The sequence below is a fragment of the Ylistrum balloti genome, unplaced genomic scaffold, assembly GCF_031769215.1.
Source record: "Ylistrum balloti isolate Yb309-2 unplaced genomic scaffold, AGI_CSIRO_Ybal_v1 Utg370104, whole genome shotgun sequence".
Taxonomy (NCBI): Eukaryota; Metazoa; Mollusca; class Bivalvia; order Pectinida; family Pectinidae; genus Ylistrum; species Ylistrum balloti.
Window position 1 is genome coordinate 1,716,630 of NW_026782129.1, and position 18,449 is coordinate 1,735,078.

The following is an 18,449-nucleotide window of genomic DNA, read 5'->3' on the forward strand; positions in this document are numbered from 1 at the left end:
AAAGGGCACGTTATAGTCTTGATGGATAGTGTAGTAAGTGACGCCACATCATAAGCATATGTGATCCGCCCTGATATGTATGTGTACCTTCGTGTACAAAATAATAAATAGGACACAATTTTGCCAGAGATTCTTCAATCATTATCAGAAACTTATTTTCACAGTAAAAGTAGTACGTTTATATAATAAATTCTTTTCGATATATTGGATATTGAGAGTTATACAAATAACAAACGCTAAATTTACCAATTATGATAATGACCAAAGTAGTTAATTCTGAACGATGACATTCTCCAATACAAGAATAGAAGAAGATATTCCTGTTATATTGAACTCGGTTAATGTTGATTCAATCACAGTTACTTATGTTTCTATTAGCAGATAAAAAATATATACCAGAACCGGAGTCCCATTTCATAATAGAATGGAAGCTGATGGAACTTAACATCGATATTTCCGATATGTTTTAACTGCTTTGTTTAAAAAAGTACGATTTAAGTGTCATATGTTCATATTTACTCTTATTGAGTCAACAATCGTCTGTAGGAAAATTACGTTTATATCTTAAGTGAAAAAAAAACGAATCCATTGCTTTTTATTACGTCGTGACGTCACTTAAAAGTAGGTCATGGCGGACTGCTTGAAAATGTTATATCGTCAGAAAAAAGTCTACGACGGAGAGCACGACATGAAATCAGTAGTTACAGAAGGATTACTTGTTTAAGTTTTCAGAAATATCGACGTTTGGTTGTAGAAAAAAAACGATAATCTTAAAATGTATTGGTATGTATTGTAAACAAAAAACCGAGAAACCACGCTGGTATTCTTAATTCACATTCTGTAACAGGGTTCCGATCTTTCTTTATTTCATTTGCCAAATGAAACCAAGGCAACAGTATTTCTATCATAGTATCGGTTAAGATTAAGGTTTTACTACCATACCATGGTGCTACATTCTAGCATCTTATCATAATATGTCTTTTATATTTGTGATACCAAAACGTATTGCCTTTATATTGCCATTCTTTGAAATCGAATATCAAGGTATTTATGATTTCTTCCACTCGATGTGGAATTCGTGGTACTGACATTTGATATATATTTGATATATATTATATAGAACTAGAGAAATAATATCAGCATAAATGGTATTCCATTTGAGTTTCAAATAAACATTTCTAGGTCACATGTTATTAGCACCTTATATTATTATTGCATTCTTATATCAAAACGGCTTATTCAATCGACATAACATGTAATACATATTTGTATATAGATACGTTTCAACATTATCATTTCAGTTTGAAAAGGAAATGATAGTTTCAATTCAAGTTCTACAATCAGATTGCGTTGTACATTAATTAATCAACAATATTGCATAGAAACACAACATTTTGTAAGAATCTATGGTGTTCGCTATATCGGGTGATAACGTTATCCGGTGGTGAGGTGAAGACAGAATTCGAATAAAGGTGTCTGTAGGATGACCGTCCTTATGTAGATAAATCATATTCATCTCCTCCATCCCCCTCCTCTCTTTACCAGATAAAACAATTCATCGGTGAAGTATGGGAGAAAATAGCATGAATGATTTACTATTTTACGTGGTAAAACGTACCTCAACGTACACCAGAGAAAAATATTGCCCTATATACTTCCTGGGTACAATTAGGCTACCACACCACAATGAATAAAAGAAAAGTTGCACCCAAATTCTTTTTGAACCTTTTGCCTTTAATCTTATGAAAGAATTCTTTACGGTTGAATTGGGTGGGTGAGATCATTAGAAAAGTGAAGTTAAGTACATATGTATATATACGATTTCTGAGGAAATCTTAGAAACTGACCTGAAAGCCTTCTTATAATCATCTATGGATGTTCAGCTTAAACAAATACCACACACGAAGTTAAGCATCGCTAAGATTTTCACACGCATGAATAAATAAACCGTTTATGGAGGTATTTTCTTTCCAGTATTTGTGTTAAACTACATTACGTATCATTCAAATATTTTTTTTCTTTATTCTGATCTACCTTGACAATGTTCCAGAGCTTTAACATTCTTATGATCTTTCATCTGACTCATTATTTTTGCTGCTAAAAATGACGTCACGTATAAGGGTAACATGCTTTGTTTGATTGGGTGATGCATTCCGTTTTATCAAATTGAGTTCCATGTTTCATGAGTTGTCATAGGATCAAACACCACATATCGGTCTGTATTTTATCCAATCAAATTAATGCACAATATAATGACAGATCGGTACTTAATATTACCTTACTTAAGTGCAGGTTTGGCTAAAACTAGTGCAATGCTACGTTCGGTATCGTCAGCGTCATAATCAGAACTTTGTGATTAGCTTTAATCAATGATGACAGATAACAATTATAAGATATTTATGAGCTTTAAGAAAAACTGTATTATTGGGCATAAGGATATAACAACGTAAAATGTTTATGAAAATCTATATTGATCATTGTTATTGTCAATCTATTCACATTCCGTCAGAATAGTTGCCAACAATGTATAGCGAAAAAAAAACGAATAGGTGAAGCATGCACGTGCAAGTGATCAAATGATTGTTGACGGTTGAATAGGCTAATCGTAATGTTGATACATTAGGGATGTGTGATACGGTTATCCCGCAGGCATAAACTACCCATCCAACACCATTTCCCAACTTGAAATAAAATTTCTGGACTAATGAAAGAGAATTGAACCAATGCTTGTTATATTTTGGAAGTACTAAATTATTTTATTGATATGCTACAATACGATAGCAGCACCTATTTTGTCAAGAGATGTGTCTTTAAACCAGCTAAAAATTCTAGGAAGTGAAGACAAAAATAACGTGTAATTATTTGAATTCATAAAAGTAAAAACAATATGTCATAAACTTTTGAAATTATGTTCAATTTCAAGACTTAAAAATTGTATTACTTACGTCGGTGATTCTGAATTGTCAGATTTAAACGTCGTGTTTGCTGGTTTAGACTTCATGTCGGTTATTTCCTCTCAACGACAGATTTTCGTATACAACAGGTTTATAACTACATGAATATAACCGAGTCTACCTACGCAATGCTAACATTCCTCGGACAATGATACACACACAAACGATGCTGTATGGCATCACCAGCTGATTGCTTGGGAGTGCTTCCTAACGTGACCCCCTCCTGAGGAATTGCATGTTTACATCATTCATCTGTGTAAATACTTTACATGAGTCATGTCGAGGGTCAGGTAAATCCTAAAAATCTGTTTTTCATATTTCATAGTCATAATAAGTAATACATTATTTGGGTTACAGACCGTGTGTGTTATCAATGAAGTTCAGTATGAGTTGAGTGGAAGAGGCGATAAAGTTGCAAAACACCTATATTTCATTTTTAACACAGTAAGATCTTCTCATTTATTTTACTTTTCTGTGAAAAAAAATCTGGCGCGGAAGGCTTTTGCAGAAAAAATATTCTAGTTTCTTTTTACATTCAATAATTAAAGTTGTTTGTTTCACACTAAAGTGGATTGATTATAAACCCTTAAAAGAAATCCTTTGAATAGGTTGAATTGTTCATACATGTTGTAAAGCTTTAAAATCTTCAAGTTTTTTGTATGAAACCTTCCTCTATGATAGAGGCTATTCCATAATAACTAAATTATTTTATTTAGTGATATTATTCAAACAACTTACCTTATGAATATTTTTAACTTATCTTTCCACAAAGGTGCATATAATTATATAAAGTTATATCACATCGGCATTCCATGCATATTAGCTATAAATAGTATCTATTATACAGGTATGTTTCTAATATGTTAATCATTGCTATATATAAACAATGTTAATATCAAAGTCTATTGCTGAGGAATCACTTACCTATCGCTTTCTCTTAATTAATTTCTTATCGTGACGTCATTCAAAGTCTGAAAAGAGGTTTAATATATTTGAAACATGTCAATGAAGCAGGACAGACAACCAAAGCATGCATTCAACCAGGGTATTGTTTACATGTGTTGCTATGGATAAAAACGTGACTGAAATAAAAATTATATATAATATACATCATATCTTGTCAATTAAATTTCATTCAAGAAATATTGACATAAATGTAGCGGATGCATTTCATGATAAACCTTTGAAATGAAAGCCGAAAATGCACTTTTAAAAGGCTGTCTGAAAAGAGAGTTTAACAAAAATCACAGTAAATTCTAATGACAGACAGTTTACAATATTTATATCAACAAGTACAAGACCGAGATTGAGTGACTGGCATAATATAAATTAAGATGTATGTTTCTACTCCCGGTTGGGACAAAGCCTGCTATTAATATCAATACACAACACGTATTGTTTTGTAGGTGTTTTGGTTAAGGCCCAGACCTAGTTATATTTCGCCCAATCTCGTTCGTCAGCGTAGTGAATGTAAACAACATTGAAGAAACAGGTGGTTGTTGGAAGATAATCCATCCTTGTATATCAATGAATGCAACAGTCTTTCCTGATAATTTTATATATAGGCCACAGTATTAACACCCTGTCTATAACATATTTGAATTCTAAACAATTGCCATATTATATTAAAATGTCTATTCTCAGATTGAAATTATCTTTTACAATAGACACCAGGCACATTTTGTCTGACTCGTTATAAGGCGGATAGACCTAGTTACGATGTCAATATCAATATACCATGTCTAAGTAATGATATTCTAGTGAAATAGTATTTCAATAATTGTACAAAGGACACACAAGTGAACATCATCTTTCTTTCTATACCAATAGAGTTACGTACAGTAGAGCTGAACAATTAAGAAAACTGCATTATACAGCTAATTCGATTTCTAGCACTCGTAAGTAGTGATGCCAAGGGCCTAAATGTTGAAGCCTTGAAGGCGACTGAGGAAAATCCAAGGTGATCGAAATAAAAGTCAAAATCAAGACGGGAAGGTGCTCTAGCCCCATAAACCAATGAATTTCGTAATTTCCATATATCAGATAATTTAAAAACAATATCAATTACATGTCCCATCTATGGACACCGTTTTCAAACGTATTTGACAATTACTTAAGATCAAAGAAAACGAATAATCAAATAAACATTATGTACCTGAAATCAATTCTGTTTGGCATATATCTCGTTCGTCTTTTTAATCTGAGGTCATAAGGTCTACAGTATTCGAATATTGCATGGAACTGAGTAAATATCAGTACTGCGAGTTGCCTTTTTTACATACAAGCTGCAGAACGAATATTCTGAAAGATCTTATGATACTTAAATTACAGACTTCGATTTAGATATCGTTTCAAAAACCAATGGTGGCACCAATCAGCTCTTGAAGTCTCATTATTATGTTTGTCTGATAAATGACAATCACTTTTGTTTTCTAATTTCTTAAACATATTTCAGACACAATAATACACAAGCTACATGATTGCTATCGCTAAACTGAATGACATGTCAATAAAATGGAAATCTAAAAATAGAAATTCTCGTATAATTTGATAAAAAGGAAAGGTCAATGAACCGTATAATAGAGCAGATAACTGATAAAGGTGACTGAACCGTGCTATATACATCACGCGCTGGGAGCACGCGCTAGGTAAAACCGATTCTACAGATGTATCTGGGTCTACAATTTAGAGCACTGACCTCATAATACGTCATTGTATTAATTATGGAAGAAAGGATGTAACATTACATTCCTCGAATTCAATTACTGACAAATTAATCATCAAAGAAGACTTTTTGGCAGCGAGATATTTGTAATTATCATTCAATATACATTAACTCGTTTTGTTGGCGGTGAATATTCATATTTATGTACAGGTTTATCTTCGGAGTTTTAAAAGTCACTCTCGCGTGGCCATGGTAATAGACATTATCATAATGTTGTCAGTATCAATGTGACTTTGGACAGTGTTCCAACTTCAAATTAATAAACTATGAAAATAACATAATGTCTTTTGTAATGGCAGACACTGCAACTGAAATCGTTATCCGAACAGAAAATAGACGAATGTGTGATCGATTCTGAACCACAATTCTTTTCCAGATCTGTCTTCTATCTATTTCAACCGAACATTCGTTTCTTTCACATAATGATCTCTAAAATGGTGTTTGGCAATGTATTTGCTTACGTCCTTCGCCTTTGATGTAAAGAAAAGACTTCACTGCAAGAGAATCTAGGATATGGTACTGTATATGATGTGGAAATGTTCTTAGGTCTAGAAGGGTATTTTCTGAGCGAAGGTCGATAAACACAGACCAGAACCATTCGAGTCTCTCAAAATCAACATCATTGGCATAGGACTTCTGGAGAATGTAACGTCGTGACATGACTGTCGTTACTACTTTTGTTAAAAATCAGTAAAATATATTTGTTTAACAATTATATCCTGTGATATTATGAACTTTCTTTCCTCAAACAACTGTTAATGATAAAATGCTATGCCAATGTTTTGGACTGTAACATCACACACGAATGGGTTGCTGGTGCTGTATATTTAGTTCCTCTGTGATCATGACTTGGTGGTGGTATCAGTCTAATTTCATCTTGTGATAATTTTAGCGCGCTTTGAGGATATCCAGCTCTGCAGCACTGCTCGCGTTCCTGTTGAAGTATAGACACATTAAAACTTCAGGCAGATCAGAATTTTTTTATTTTACTTAAACACTATACAGATCAACTCCATAGTTCGCAAATTTTGTGATACATCTTTGCTCGAGAACTTTTATGGTTGCAATAAACGTATTTTGATTAATTGCTATCAATGTTTCTAAGTATGTAGTAGCCTACAAAATACCTACAGCACACATTACCAATACTACAGGCGAATATAGCAATATTGAAAATATAATATCAATATTTACTTTATCCTGAAATAGGGAAATAAGCATTTCTACAAACGTCATGAAGATCAAATCCATTATTTACAGTATTTGTGATATATCATTGCTAGATAATTCTGATGTTTACAAGACTTTCTTGACGAACGTATCTTTAAACAATTCCTATAAATACTTGTAAATAGTAGTCTGCAAAACCCCTACCCCTTATTTTGTAGAATATCTACAATAATATCCGCATATAAGACAAGAAGACCTGAATATTATCTCCGTCAATGGTATTAACGCAGAGTGGAAATGTTCTATGTTGATCATCACAGACACAGTTTGTATACATCAATGTATAATCACATTTCTATATCTACTATAATAGTTATAACTCACAGTTTATGATTAACGTCAGAAATAATGTAAAAAATATTTAAACAGTAAATTAATGGGTTTTTTCTCGACGTAAGTTTCAAAGACAGTACAAAAGACACACAAGTAAGCAACCCTTTAGATAGATATTTAGAGTTAGATACAAAGAGCCAAGACATGAATTTAACTGCTTCCTACAGCTAAGGGCCTAAGATGAATTATATTCTTTTTTCACTTTTAACATCATACTATGCAGTATTTAAAAAAAAATTTTTTTTTGTTAAATTCATGTTGTGGTTAGGAGCTGATGATCCATCAGATCAGACTTGCAAGATGATGTAATAAACAGGCCAATTATTCAACGTATCTGACATATTATTTTCAAGGTAGATATTCTGCGCAGTACTTTGCGACACGTCACTACATCATAGGATTGTTGTCTAGCGCTTCCGTCAGGATTAAAGTGCATCGGGAAAACATTTTGGGAAACATGGGGTCCATTTTGGGTGCACTGTCGGTGTTTTACAATTATCGTTGTGTGATATGGTTAACAGTCATCTAGTCGTTGAAAAAATTAAACAACAAATATATTTCTGTAAAAATCGACGTAATAAATAAATAATATATACTTTGCAAGGATTCTAAATAAATCAGTGGCGCACGTGTGTTTACGTCATAACAGTGCTCAGAAGTCAAGTATACCTCTTGTGTATATAGTTTCTGTCTCAGAAAGCACGTGTAAACGTGCGTGCGAGCAACACTTCTGCCAGAAAGTTCGAACTCTCTACCACATTCGGGACGTTTACATCACCTGCCTGTTATTTAGGTACCGTCATCTGTTTTCTATCACTGTCGTTCCGGGCTAGATTAATTCGGTATTTATGTACACATACAATTGACATCAGTATCTGTTGACGTTTTTACGAAACTTGCTCAACTGTAGATCAAGACACCTATATAGGGACCCTAATAAGATATGACAAGCGTGTCAGTTTACTTAACTGTAATATATACATGTGTTACACACTGAGCGGTGTGATTTTAGATATAATATAACGACCATCATGTGTATGATATTATGTTTAATGTATTTGTAGAAATATTGAAGAAATGAACCCCTTTACGATTTGGATAATATAACTTCCGGGGCTACTACTTAATTTGAAATGCTGTAGTTCGGTCCTTTGTCTATATAACAAAACTCGAAATCTCAAAACATCTTATAGAGCTGTTAAAATGAAAGAAAACTAAATGGTTGGAAAACATTTTTTTTAAAAAATAGAAGGGACTCGTGTCATTGATAATTCGACAATGGATCAAGGAATTATTCAAACATCCCCACCACGTGAAAATTTGTGGAGTAAATGACGGCCAAATTCATTAACTCTAAACATGACTCATCCCAGATACATGAAATAAATTAAGTTCTTTGTTTTACCTCGCCACCAAGTCGTGGTGTCTATAGTCCATACAGGAAGACAATCCAGACCACTCTGTCTGAATTGCCCGACAGTAAATATTTGAAAGCAAGAACAACACTTCACAAAAATGCTTATCATATCGAAACTACGTATGCAAGTATATATTCAAAAGTGTTGAAAAACGATTTTATACATGTGACTCCTATTTTATCAAGAACAAGAGATAAAGATTCGATTCTAGAAGGAGTTCCATACAAATTTCCTCGTTCGAACAGTTACAGGAAAGACAAACACATTTTCACCTCAAACCAACTTGCGCATGTTTTTTGAAAGCCAATTGATAACGAACACTTTTATTGTACACAACGGCACTGACATATTGTAAATATTCCGTTGCCGGGTCAGCTATAAAACAAACAAAAAAAGATAATAATAATTCAACAAAGTTTGTTGAATGAACCGTTGCAAATTTATCAAGCATTTTGACCACTGAACCATGAAGTGATGTCTGCGATACAGCTCACAGTTAAGTATCTGATCTGGACAACCACAGCAAATAGTTTCTCTGATGCGAATGTTCTGATTTCCAAAAGGCTCTAGCACCTGTTGACCGACCAATAGAGATATACAGCCGAAAACAAGTGGATGTGCTATGTTGATGGATAAGTTGATTGTGCAGGAACTCATGTCAGAAACGACTGTTCTTATCAATGCAATATGCAGTGAACTCGAGTGTACATGACTTCTCACAAATTTGTTTTGCTTGCTAGCTTAGTAGCGAACATTCCCGTCAGTGCTTCATACATATTGTACTTTAAATGTGAATTCAGTTATAAAAACACTGCTTCTAATACATAAAATGCTATGACCTGCTAAGGATCAAAAGAAGGTGAAACCCAGAACTAGGAAAACCAAAACCTAATAACATGTGGAAGAGCAGGTGCATCGCTGATCTAATTTCTACTACAATAGCTGAGTGTTATTCTGTTCCTAAGGCTTCGGCAGTTGATTATTGCAACATATAAATTGCACGCGGAATAAACTGTAAGCTCATTTTGAGTGGATGACACTTTGAAATTTGCCGAAATTAAAACGCGAAATAAGGATTTCATTATTGTTTTTTTTTTTTTTTTTGTCATAATTTGTTTTTGAAACGTAAAATATTTATTTCTATCTAGCGCTTTAAATATGGTAATCAAGCTATTAGTTGTAAATACTTGTTATACACAGTTTTTCCTTATATTTCTGAAATTGTTGCATATCAATAAGCGGCATTTCGATACAGGTCATATCCTAACATCCCCGCTTACATCATTAACAAAACATACCTAGATCAGGAACAAAAAAGTCAAAATTCACTAACTCGAGTTGAATTAATACCATGTACAACAACCACGTTTTATGTAACTTCTGTTTAATTAAATTGGGTAACTTTTGTTTTTTTTTTCTTTTGTAATTCTGCAAGTACACTACTGAATGACACCAACATATATCTTAGTCCACCAGGGAGAATGTTTAAAAACCCACCTACAGTACCATCATGAAAGATTGCCTATAGCACTTCTCAATACTTATCATATACACCAGCGAACATCCTAGACTCAGATACCTATATATCTATATAACGACAGTATATGGAATTGTGTGATAGTTCACAGTACCTGGCAGATGTAGTTCTTTTTTTTTTATATAAGAATGAAATATCATTTAACAATCTGACGACGACAACAACACTGACAACTACAATGTCTCAGATATTTCAAAACATCGTACGGCCATTTGTGTTTTAAAAGAAAATTTTAAAAAATTTATGAGAAATGTCTCGTTTCTTCTTCCGCCATATAAACATATTATACTATTTTCAAACGATGATAAAACTTTAAAGACACGGTATCCACCTGAATAGACGATATAAATTACATAATGCATCATAGAAATGACTTCCAGTTCAAACATGGTGTGTGTCTCTGGTATCACAACAGAAAAAATGGTTTTAAACAAAGTTGACGTGGACGGATCGGAATGGTGAGATATACACGATATTTCTTCTTTTCACTTTATCACATGCAACAAGACGTCACTACGGCGATCATTGAGACACAATAATGTAAAAAGAAGCGATTGGGTGAGAGAGAGAACAAAAAGACGAAAACATGCAGAAGCAAAAAGCAAAAAAAAAAAAAAAAAAAACGATAGGACGATCAAGCAAAGGCGAAACGAGAAGATGGCTTTCGAAAATGAAAGGATGCGAAATCGTAGAATGAAACAATCCTTTATCCTCAGTTTGGCGGTTGTTAACTTTTTACAATACAGTCAAACCTCGTTATCTCGCCGGGAACACGGGAAAACTCCTATCAATATTTCGAATTAAACGAGGTCTTCAAGTCAATCCAGTTCGAGATTACGAAATTCGTCGAATTAAACAGTGTGTTCGAGTTATAAGAGTTCGAGATAACGAGGTTCGAGTGTTCATCGTCTAAATACGGGTATGAACATAGTATGCCAACATAACGTATTACATTACTTAAACGAGTCTGCTAGTGTTTGGAAATGCAAGTATCGGTGGTCGTTAATGAAAGTCCTGAGATATAATATTGTGAATCCTTGGTGGATAATACCAAAATCCATTCATAACGGAAAGATAGAGAACTTGAACAGCCATTGTCTTTATAAGAAGCCATGTAATGTCATTTTCACTGATTACATCGATATCGTTAAACGTTGTAAAGGTTTCTGTTTACTTATCAATGTCCGTTTAAAGCAGCACCAAAATCATTGCCTCCTGCTTGTTATAGTGTTAACTCCTTACGGCTTAGTATAAAAACCTTATTCACTTAAAAAATTTAATCCGCCAAAATACAGTTACAATATCAATTAAATGTCGATTATAGTTTGTTTAAATTTCTCTTTTCCGCCATTACAGTTTTACATTGAAAACTTCATTGCAACACAATAAGCAACAGGTGCGGACCCATATGATCACCCAAACCAAGGTCTAGCAGTACATTTCCGCTGCTAGCACATCAGTTAAGCCTGAATACGGATCAACTGCATGGATTCGATGCATGTTTCGTCCATTTTCTTCCCCGACGCCTTGCGCCACCTTTCGGGAAACAAGTGCAATGACAACTGCGGCACCTGTTACCGTTGTAGTTTGGAATCAGGCCAAAGACTCGCTTTTTGTCCGGCGCCAAAGTCGGGAATTATTTTTACGTCGGTATTATCTTTAGTTCTGAAGTTTCTTACCGATAAACTGCCACGGACGAATATAAGAACGTTACATTTATTTTCATGTTTAATTTTTCCCGATACGTTGAAGTGCTGATTACAAGATATGTCTCATCAAAGCGTACACCTACAGCCTCATTAAATACTTATCGAACAGACCTAGTGTTTTTCTCCAAGCATTGTCAACTTACACCCAGAACCAATATTAATTTAGATATTATTTGAATAAACTGAAAAAAAATTTGTGTCGTAATTCACATGATGATAATATTAAATTTGAAAATGGGATTACTAGTGAGAATTTCCTAAACGTTCATATTAAAAAAAAAACAATATCTTGAAATATTTTCAAGCTACCAAGACTTCCCATGGCATGTTAGATTTAAGTATTAAAAGCATTTTATGTTCGTTTTCCCGGCCAATTTGTCTTTGTTTTTCTCTAAAGTACACAAATGAATCGAATTTCGTTTTCTTTATGTTGATTATCTATACCATCAGAAAATTTTCAGTTATTCGGTAGAATACCTAATTACTGTCATAAAAGTGAACATAGAAGATTCCATAAATTGAGATGATGTTTACATACGGTCCAAAAGAAACTCTTTTTTTGACTCGTTTTTAAGAATTATTTAAAACTAAACCTTAAGTCTAGTAGTAGTCCTATTATTTCTATAGCTTCCGTTTAACAAAAGTACCGAACGGGTTCACTGTTTTCCAACCCCCCCCCCCCCCCCCCCCCCCCCCCCAACTCACAACTATTACTTAAAAATATCCTTACGACAGCGATTCTGAACCTGATCATACGGTTATAAAATTAAGACGATAGTCAGAAAATTAAACCCTTGCTGAAACTAGCCGCAGATATTTTTTTTCCTCTTCACTCCTGGGCCATTATGATTCCATAATGTGATGTAACCCGTATGTTGAATTTACACTTCCTTAACGAGAAATGCACCACATTTGCGAAGTGTTCACCATACTCGATATTCCAGGGGTTACAACCACTTTCAATTTCTGCACCCCTGGAACATGTCATTGCAAAATTGAAGGCACAAGCCAAGTAATTTGATTGGTTCCAGGAGAAAAAAAAAGAACTGACCAATCATAGGCTGATAGGTTCAATCTGAAGTGACAAAGGAGCGACACTGCACGTCAAATCCTGTACAATATACCGTTGTGCGACCTCTATATTCGTTTGATGTATATCACAGGATCAGTCTAGTCTTTCCGTCTTGTCCACAAGGTGTCACACATGGAACCTTCAATTTTGCCATGACATGTTCAAGTGGTGCAGAGAGTGAAAGTGACCCTAACCCCTGGAATTTCTAGAATTCGTTTTCACATGTTTTAATGATAGTGACGAGGAAACTCCTAGATGCTGTGTAGGATGTGTTTTGAAATTAAGGAATTAAGGAAGTGATATATCGATATGGAATGACAGAAAATAACTAAAGACGTCTCGTGCATTAGGATTTCGGATGTATATAAATGAAACGCTTTTCAATAGAGAAGGGCTATGGTAGTGGAATTATGACTGCACATTTTGTATAGTAAAGCACGGTTACAGTATACTGGAGGTTTAAAGTAATAAACTCTCACGATCAGTCGATGATCAGTTATTATATCTGGCTACTGACAACCAATCAGTTACCTGCTTGCTTATTCAATTAACTGTTATAATTATCATCATTTTAAGCATAGATATATCTATATTTAGAAGTCACAGAAGTTGAGGATACTCATGGTCACCTTTCTATCCTTGGCTAGCGGAAGTTTCTATTTAGTCTGGAGATTAAGTGTCTGGCTAGTGACCAAAGGGCCGCTTTGGCCTCACCAGTAACACCAGTATTGCCTGGTGTGAAAACCACGGAGAAGAATTCAAGCTGCAGGCCTAATTAAAACCCAAGCATCTAGGAGATGTTTTCCATTACCCCTTCCATATACAGCTGTCTTTATTAATTATATGCATCAAAATCGAAACAAAATCTAAATTTTTCATATTTATTTTTAAAATATAAACCAATCATGCCTTCAATTTCCAGATACAATCAACAACGACAATAAGTTTCATCCCAGGGGAAAAAAGAGTTGACTAACGCTTGCTCGCGATAATACAAATTTGAAATTATCACAATAATGTGTATAGTTAAGTCACTTTACAACACTGATATAACAAGAAATACGAAAAAAATTACATAGGCCTATTAGCTGTTGAAGCATTTAAACATGCTATTTAAGATAAGCTATACATTTATAATTAGGTCTTTAAGATAATGACAAACTAGGAGCACGTAATCAGAACTGTCACCGATATTAAAACAATTCCTAACCTTAAACAGCACAAATTCTATGACATAATCTTTTGCCGACCGTAATTTATTTCAAGTCTTTACCAGTCTTAATCGTTTTCTCGTCCATGCTTTACAACCAGAATTTATCATCAAAAGTTTACACCAGTCAATGTTGCTTCGTAATAACATTTTCACATTTTTTTCAATTAATTTAATATAATTTTCAAAAGTGAGAAGAATATCATGTCTGATCGATAAATCATGTTAGAAACTCGAGAACATAGCGGTACCGCGGGTTTAGATATATTGATAGGAACTCTTAACACTGATATTTGTCAGTGAGACAACATTTAAATATATGAGTTATGGAGACGGAAACCTGTAACCGAACAACCAACCAGCTGACTATAAGCGTCTCATGCTTCACCTAACCTTTTTTATGATGTTCAGCGAGCTAACTATCAACTGTTACAAGAAGGCCCTGACTTAAAATGACCTTGTCTGCTCACGAGGAGACAAAATTAGCAAAGTTTTTCGTTGTTACAAAATGAAATCAAGAGATTTATGTTTTTAAAAAAATACTGTCAATGGAATAAAAAGAAGCTTAGCGACAAAAAATAGGATTCAACAAAAAACATACAGAAAAAGATTTATCAAAATAAAACAGGAAGTGAAGTTTTCGTGTTTAATGTCCATTCAAATAATAGAATCCATAAGAGACCCCCATATTGTTGGCCTTCATGGTCATCGCTATATAAAATCAAGGGGGGCAACTCTTACGAAAATTGCAGACAACACTTTCTCCATACCTTTGCCATCAGAATGTGAAGTGAAGCATGGGAATACGTTAATTGAACACTGTATTTCAATTACTTTGGCTGCACTGACTTTCTAAAAGATAAACTGCCAAGTGCTGAATTGAAGGAAGTGTGGAATGCCACATTTATTAAACAAACTAATTTAATTTTCAAGTATGCAAAAGTACTGAAAATAGAATTTGCATAGTTTGCATAACACGTATTGAAATCTAAGGAGCTATCTGCGCATCTCGTTTCCCTGGCACTCCATCGCCCCAGCAGCTGACTCTTCTTACACAAGTTATATCAAATAACACGATTTAGAGAGTTTTTGTGTAAAATAATAGTCTTTTCACTGCCAGTACATTATTTCAAATATTCTGACAACCATATAAGTCTCATGTCTTTAAATCTGTACGTTGCTGTGTTGACATGCTCCATGTACTGTTCAGATTGAAGAGGACAGGCAGAGTTATAGAGGGTGCAGTCCGGAGACTGTCAAACGTTTTAATGACTATATAGATCTCCGGTATTGAAAATTGTAATATTAGTATAATTCGGATTTAAGGTTAAGTAGTTGGGGAGGGGACAATCAGGAGATGTTCATTTTCGTCGGGCGGAGATTTCTAGTCTAGACGTTAATGAACTAGCATGTCTGGGTGTTCGTGGACCAGACTTCACCTTAGATACTAATAAAATCGAAGCGAAATAGAAGCGAACAGTTACAGGTAAAAGATACTTTTTTATATTTCTTCGCACCCTGAAAAGCGAAAATATGTAAATTATATATTCAATATATATAAGTGCAGGTCGTATACGTTTTGGCATATCAACTCTTTGGAAGTGAATGGATATATCCCTCACGTGCGCGTCGGTACCCTAGTACTCCACGTGGCACGCCAATCATTCTCCTGATTGGTCAGGTACTATACACTGCCTTGCACGCCTTGCGTACATATGTACGTGACCGAAACTAACTGAATTACTCGCACCTACTACTCAATATTACATCTTAGTTTGGCATATCCCGTGGGAGCCTCAAACTACCCATACAGCCTCTTCACTTTTTAAACAACGTTTGGAGAGTGCCGCGTAAACATTGTAGGCCGCACTTACATTTTACAGTGAAGATTTTTCTGTTTCATCATAAATATGATTAATTAAATAGAAATTTTTGCAACGAAATAAACTACGTTTTTTGTTGAATTGCACGGGTTTAGGTGCACCCTACGCCTTCACGCGGATGAATATACCGATGTGTAACAAATTCTGCGAAAATGCACGTAGGGGTACTAGACAAGATAGAAAAATCTAGGACAGGGTACTAAGTGGGATACCCCTGTCTGAGGTGCGGGAAATAACGATCTGTTCAGTCCGGAAACTATTGTAACGTAATAAGTAGGGCTTTCATTTTTGGCATTTGCGCTTCTTTTGACAAGATCTTTACAGCGGTACCAAAGTTTTGACCATGTGACCTTGACTGTGACTTTTGACCTACATTTGGGAAAAAAACTGTAACATTGACCATACACTGCCTTACACAGTACAATATACCAATTCAGAATTTTGTTGTCGACGGGGGCATAGGGTTACATAAACAAATTTTGTTTTGTTATGATACAAAGGTAAAATTAATTAAGAAAATAATAACAATTTTAGCTATGCTAAAAGACCGTGACTGAACTACATGTTACAAAGCGTTATTGTTCCGGCTATAATTAAGTTTCTGTTAGAGTTCGTTAGAGATATATTTATCGTTGGAGAGCTCTGTACGAAGGGAGGTAACTCGTGCATTTTGTAATCGCAACATTTGTTAACCAGGAGAACGCCATACAGAAAAAAATACGACGAACGGACGGACAGACAGTCAGGCAATATTAATTCTACTGACAAAAAACTGTAATCATATATCACTTCTCAAACATTGAGTCCTCTTGAATTAAGTCTTGACATTTGTTCTGCGTCATTCTGGTTATGCTGGTTGATGGTTTCTCTCTCTTGTGTTCCTACACTGATATCGTGCAAATAGTCACCAAATTCCTTTGACAATAAGCCGGATTAGGATCCGCCATAAAAGGTTTTAAATAGTAAGTATGGTTATCATGATATTCTAGTTATATACTGTATAGAATAAGGGATTAAATAAAATCAGCCTTGGATAGCGAATAGCCAACAAGAAAATCTTATCAAAAGATTAAAAGGAATCAAACGTAAACGAAAACTTTTCATACAAAAAATAATACTCAATTTGCGATCAGAAATTTAGAAAAAGAAAATATTTATTACGATGTTCACCTAAAGTAATCACTAATTACGTATGAATGTGATATGAATTTTTTGTTATTTTGTACTGCATTGAAGTGAGTTAGACGTGTTTTGTTGGTGATGTATTGGAGGAACCATAATCAAAATGAATTTAGACTGACCCCGCCCCCACCAAATGTCTAATAATAGATCATCCCTTGACACATTGTGGTCATTATACCTTTAATCATACAAATCATAATTGCCCTTCCCCTGCCAAATTTGGTTGAAGAGAGGGAGAAGTTCTCCCTAAGTTCTCATAACGGGACTCATCCTTTGCCCCCTATGAGTCACAATATACCTTCATTTATATAAAGCACGATATTGTCATCCTCAAGGGCTGTTTCAAGCCAACTGGGTGAAATCTGTCCATACATACCAGCAGAAAAAATGTGGTGATAATCCACTCAAGAGTTAAGAAGAAATTGCCTTACAAAGCAAAAAATAATCGTTTTTGGTCCAGCCCTCAAATCCCCAGGGGTTGCACAAACTTCATATCACACGAGTATGAACACCCTTTCCCAGTTATGTTTCAGACAACATTTGATTCAAATCCACGAAGATGTTAAGACAAAGTAGCATGGTCGGATGACGCAGTGGCAACACACTCGCCTATCACCTAGCCGTTAAGGGTTCGATTCCCGGAAAAAAAGGTAAGAGGTCACCTGCCCGCGTGGGTTTTCCCCGGCTACCGTCTAGTGCATTTTAGACTACAATCTGTTTACCATCTTGTCACACTATTTTCCGCCTTATTGTACATAGGTTTATAATACAGTCGAAAAAGTTGGTCGATTTTTTACGATCTCGCAGAATATCTACGCCAACGCTAATACGCTCCACACGTGTCATTCGTCTGATAAGGTGACCGTGTAGTCATCGAAACGTCATATTCTAATCTTCTACTGGTTGTGTTATAAGAGCTTCTATTCTATTGACATTACCAACACGAAGAAAATGTTTCAAAACATTTAAGGAGTATTGTTTTAAAGCAGAATTGAAGAATTTCCTCTTTTGGGCTTCAAACCCAATTCGCAATTGTTTGAATCAACTTCATTTATATGAATTATGAATTCCAAGAGGACGTTGATGTCAAGGCGTGACATCTAAAAGCTATATTACGAATTGGGGCCCTGCTCCAAAGTTGACCAGGATCCAATCAATTTCATTTATAACAAATATTATTGCTTCCCCATGAGATG

General features: G+C 34.7%; 1 protein-coding gene across 6 annotated transcripts in view; it reads right to left on the reverse strand.

Moving 5' to 3' along the window:
* Window positions 1–18,449, reverse strand: part of LOC132550060 (tripartite motif-containing protein 2-like) — a 57,508-nt gene that overhangs the window by 23,877 nt on the left and 15,182 nt on the right. Inside the window, exon 1 of one of the 6 annotated variants that reach the window (XM_060214065.1) lies at window positions 2,946–3,043. The exons of the other annotated variants lie outside the window; for them this stretch is intronic. Coding sequence (XP_060070048.1) covers window positions 2,946–3,001 — 56 coding nt within the window. The 5' untranslated portion in view covers window positions 3,002–3,043. Of the gene's footprint in view, window positions 1–2,945; window positions 3,044–18,449 lie in introns of those variants that run through there. 6 annotated transcript variants of the gene reach the window in all.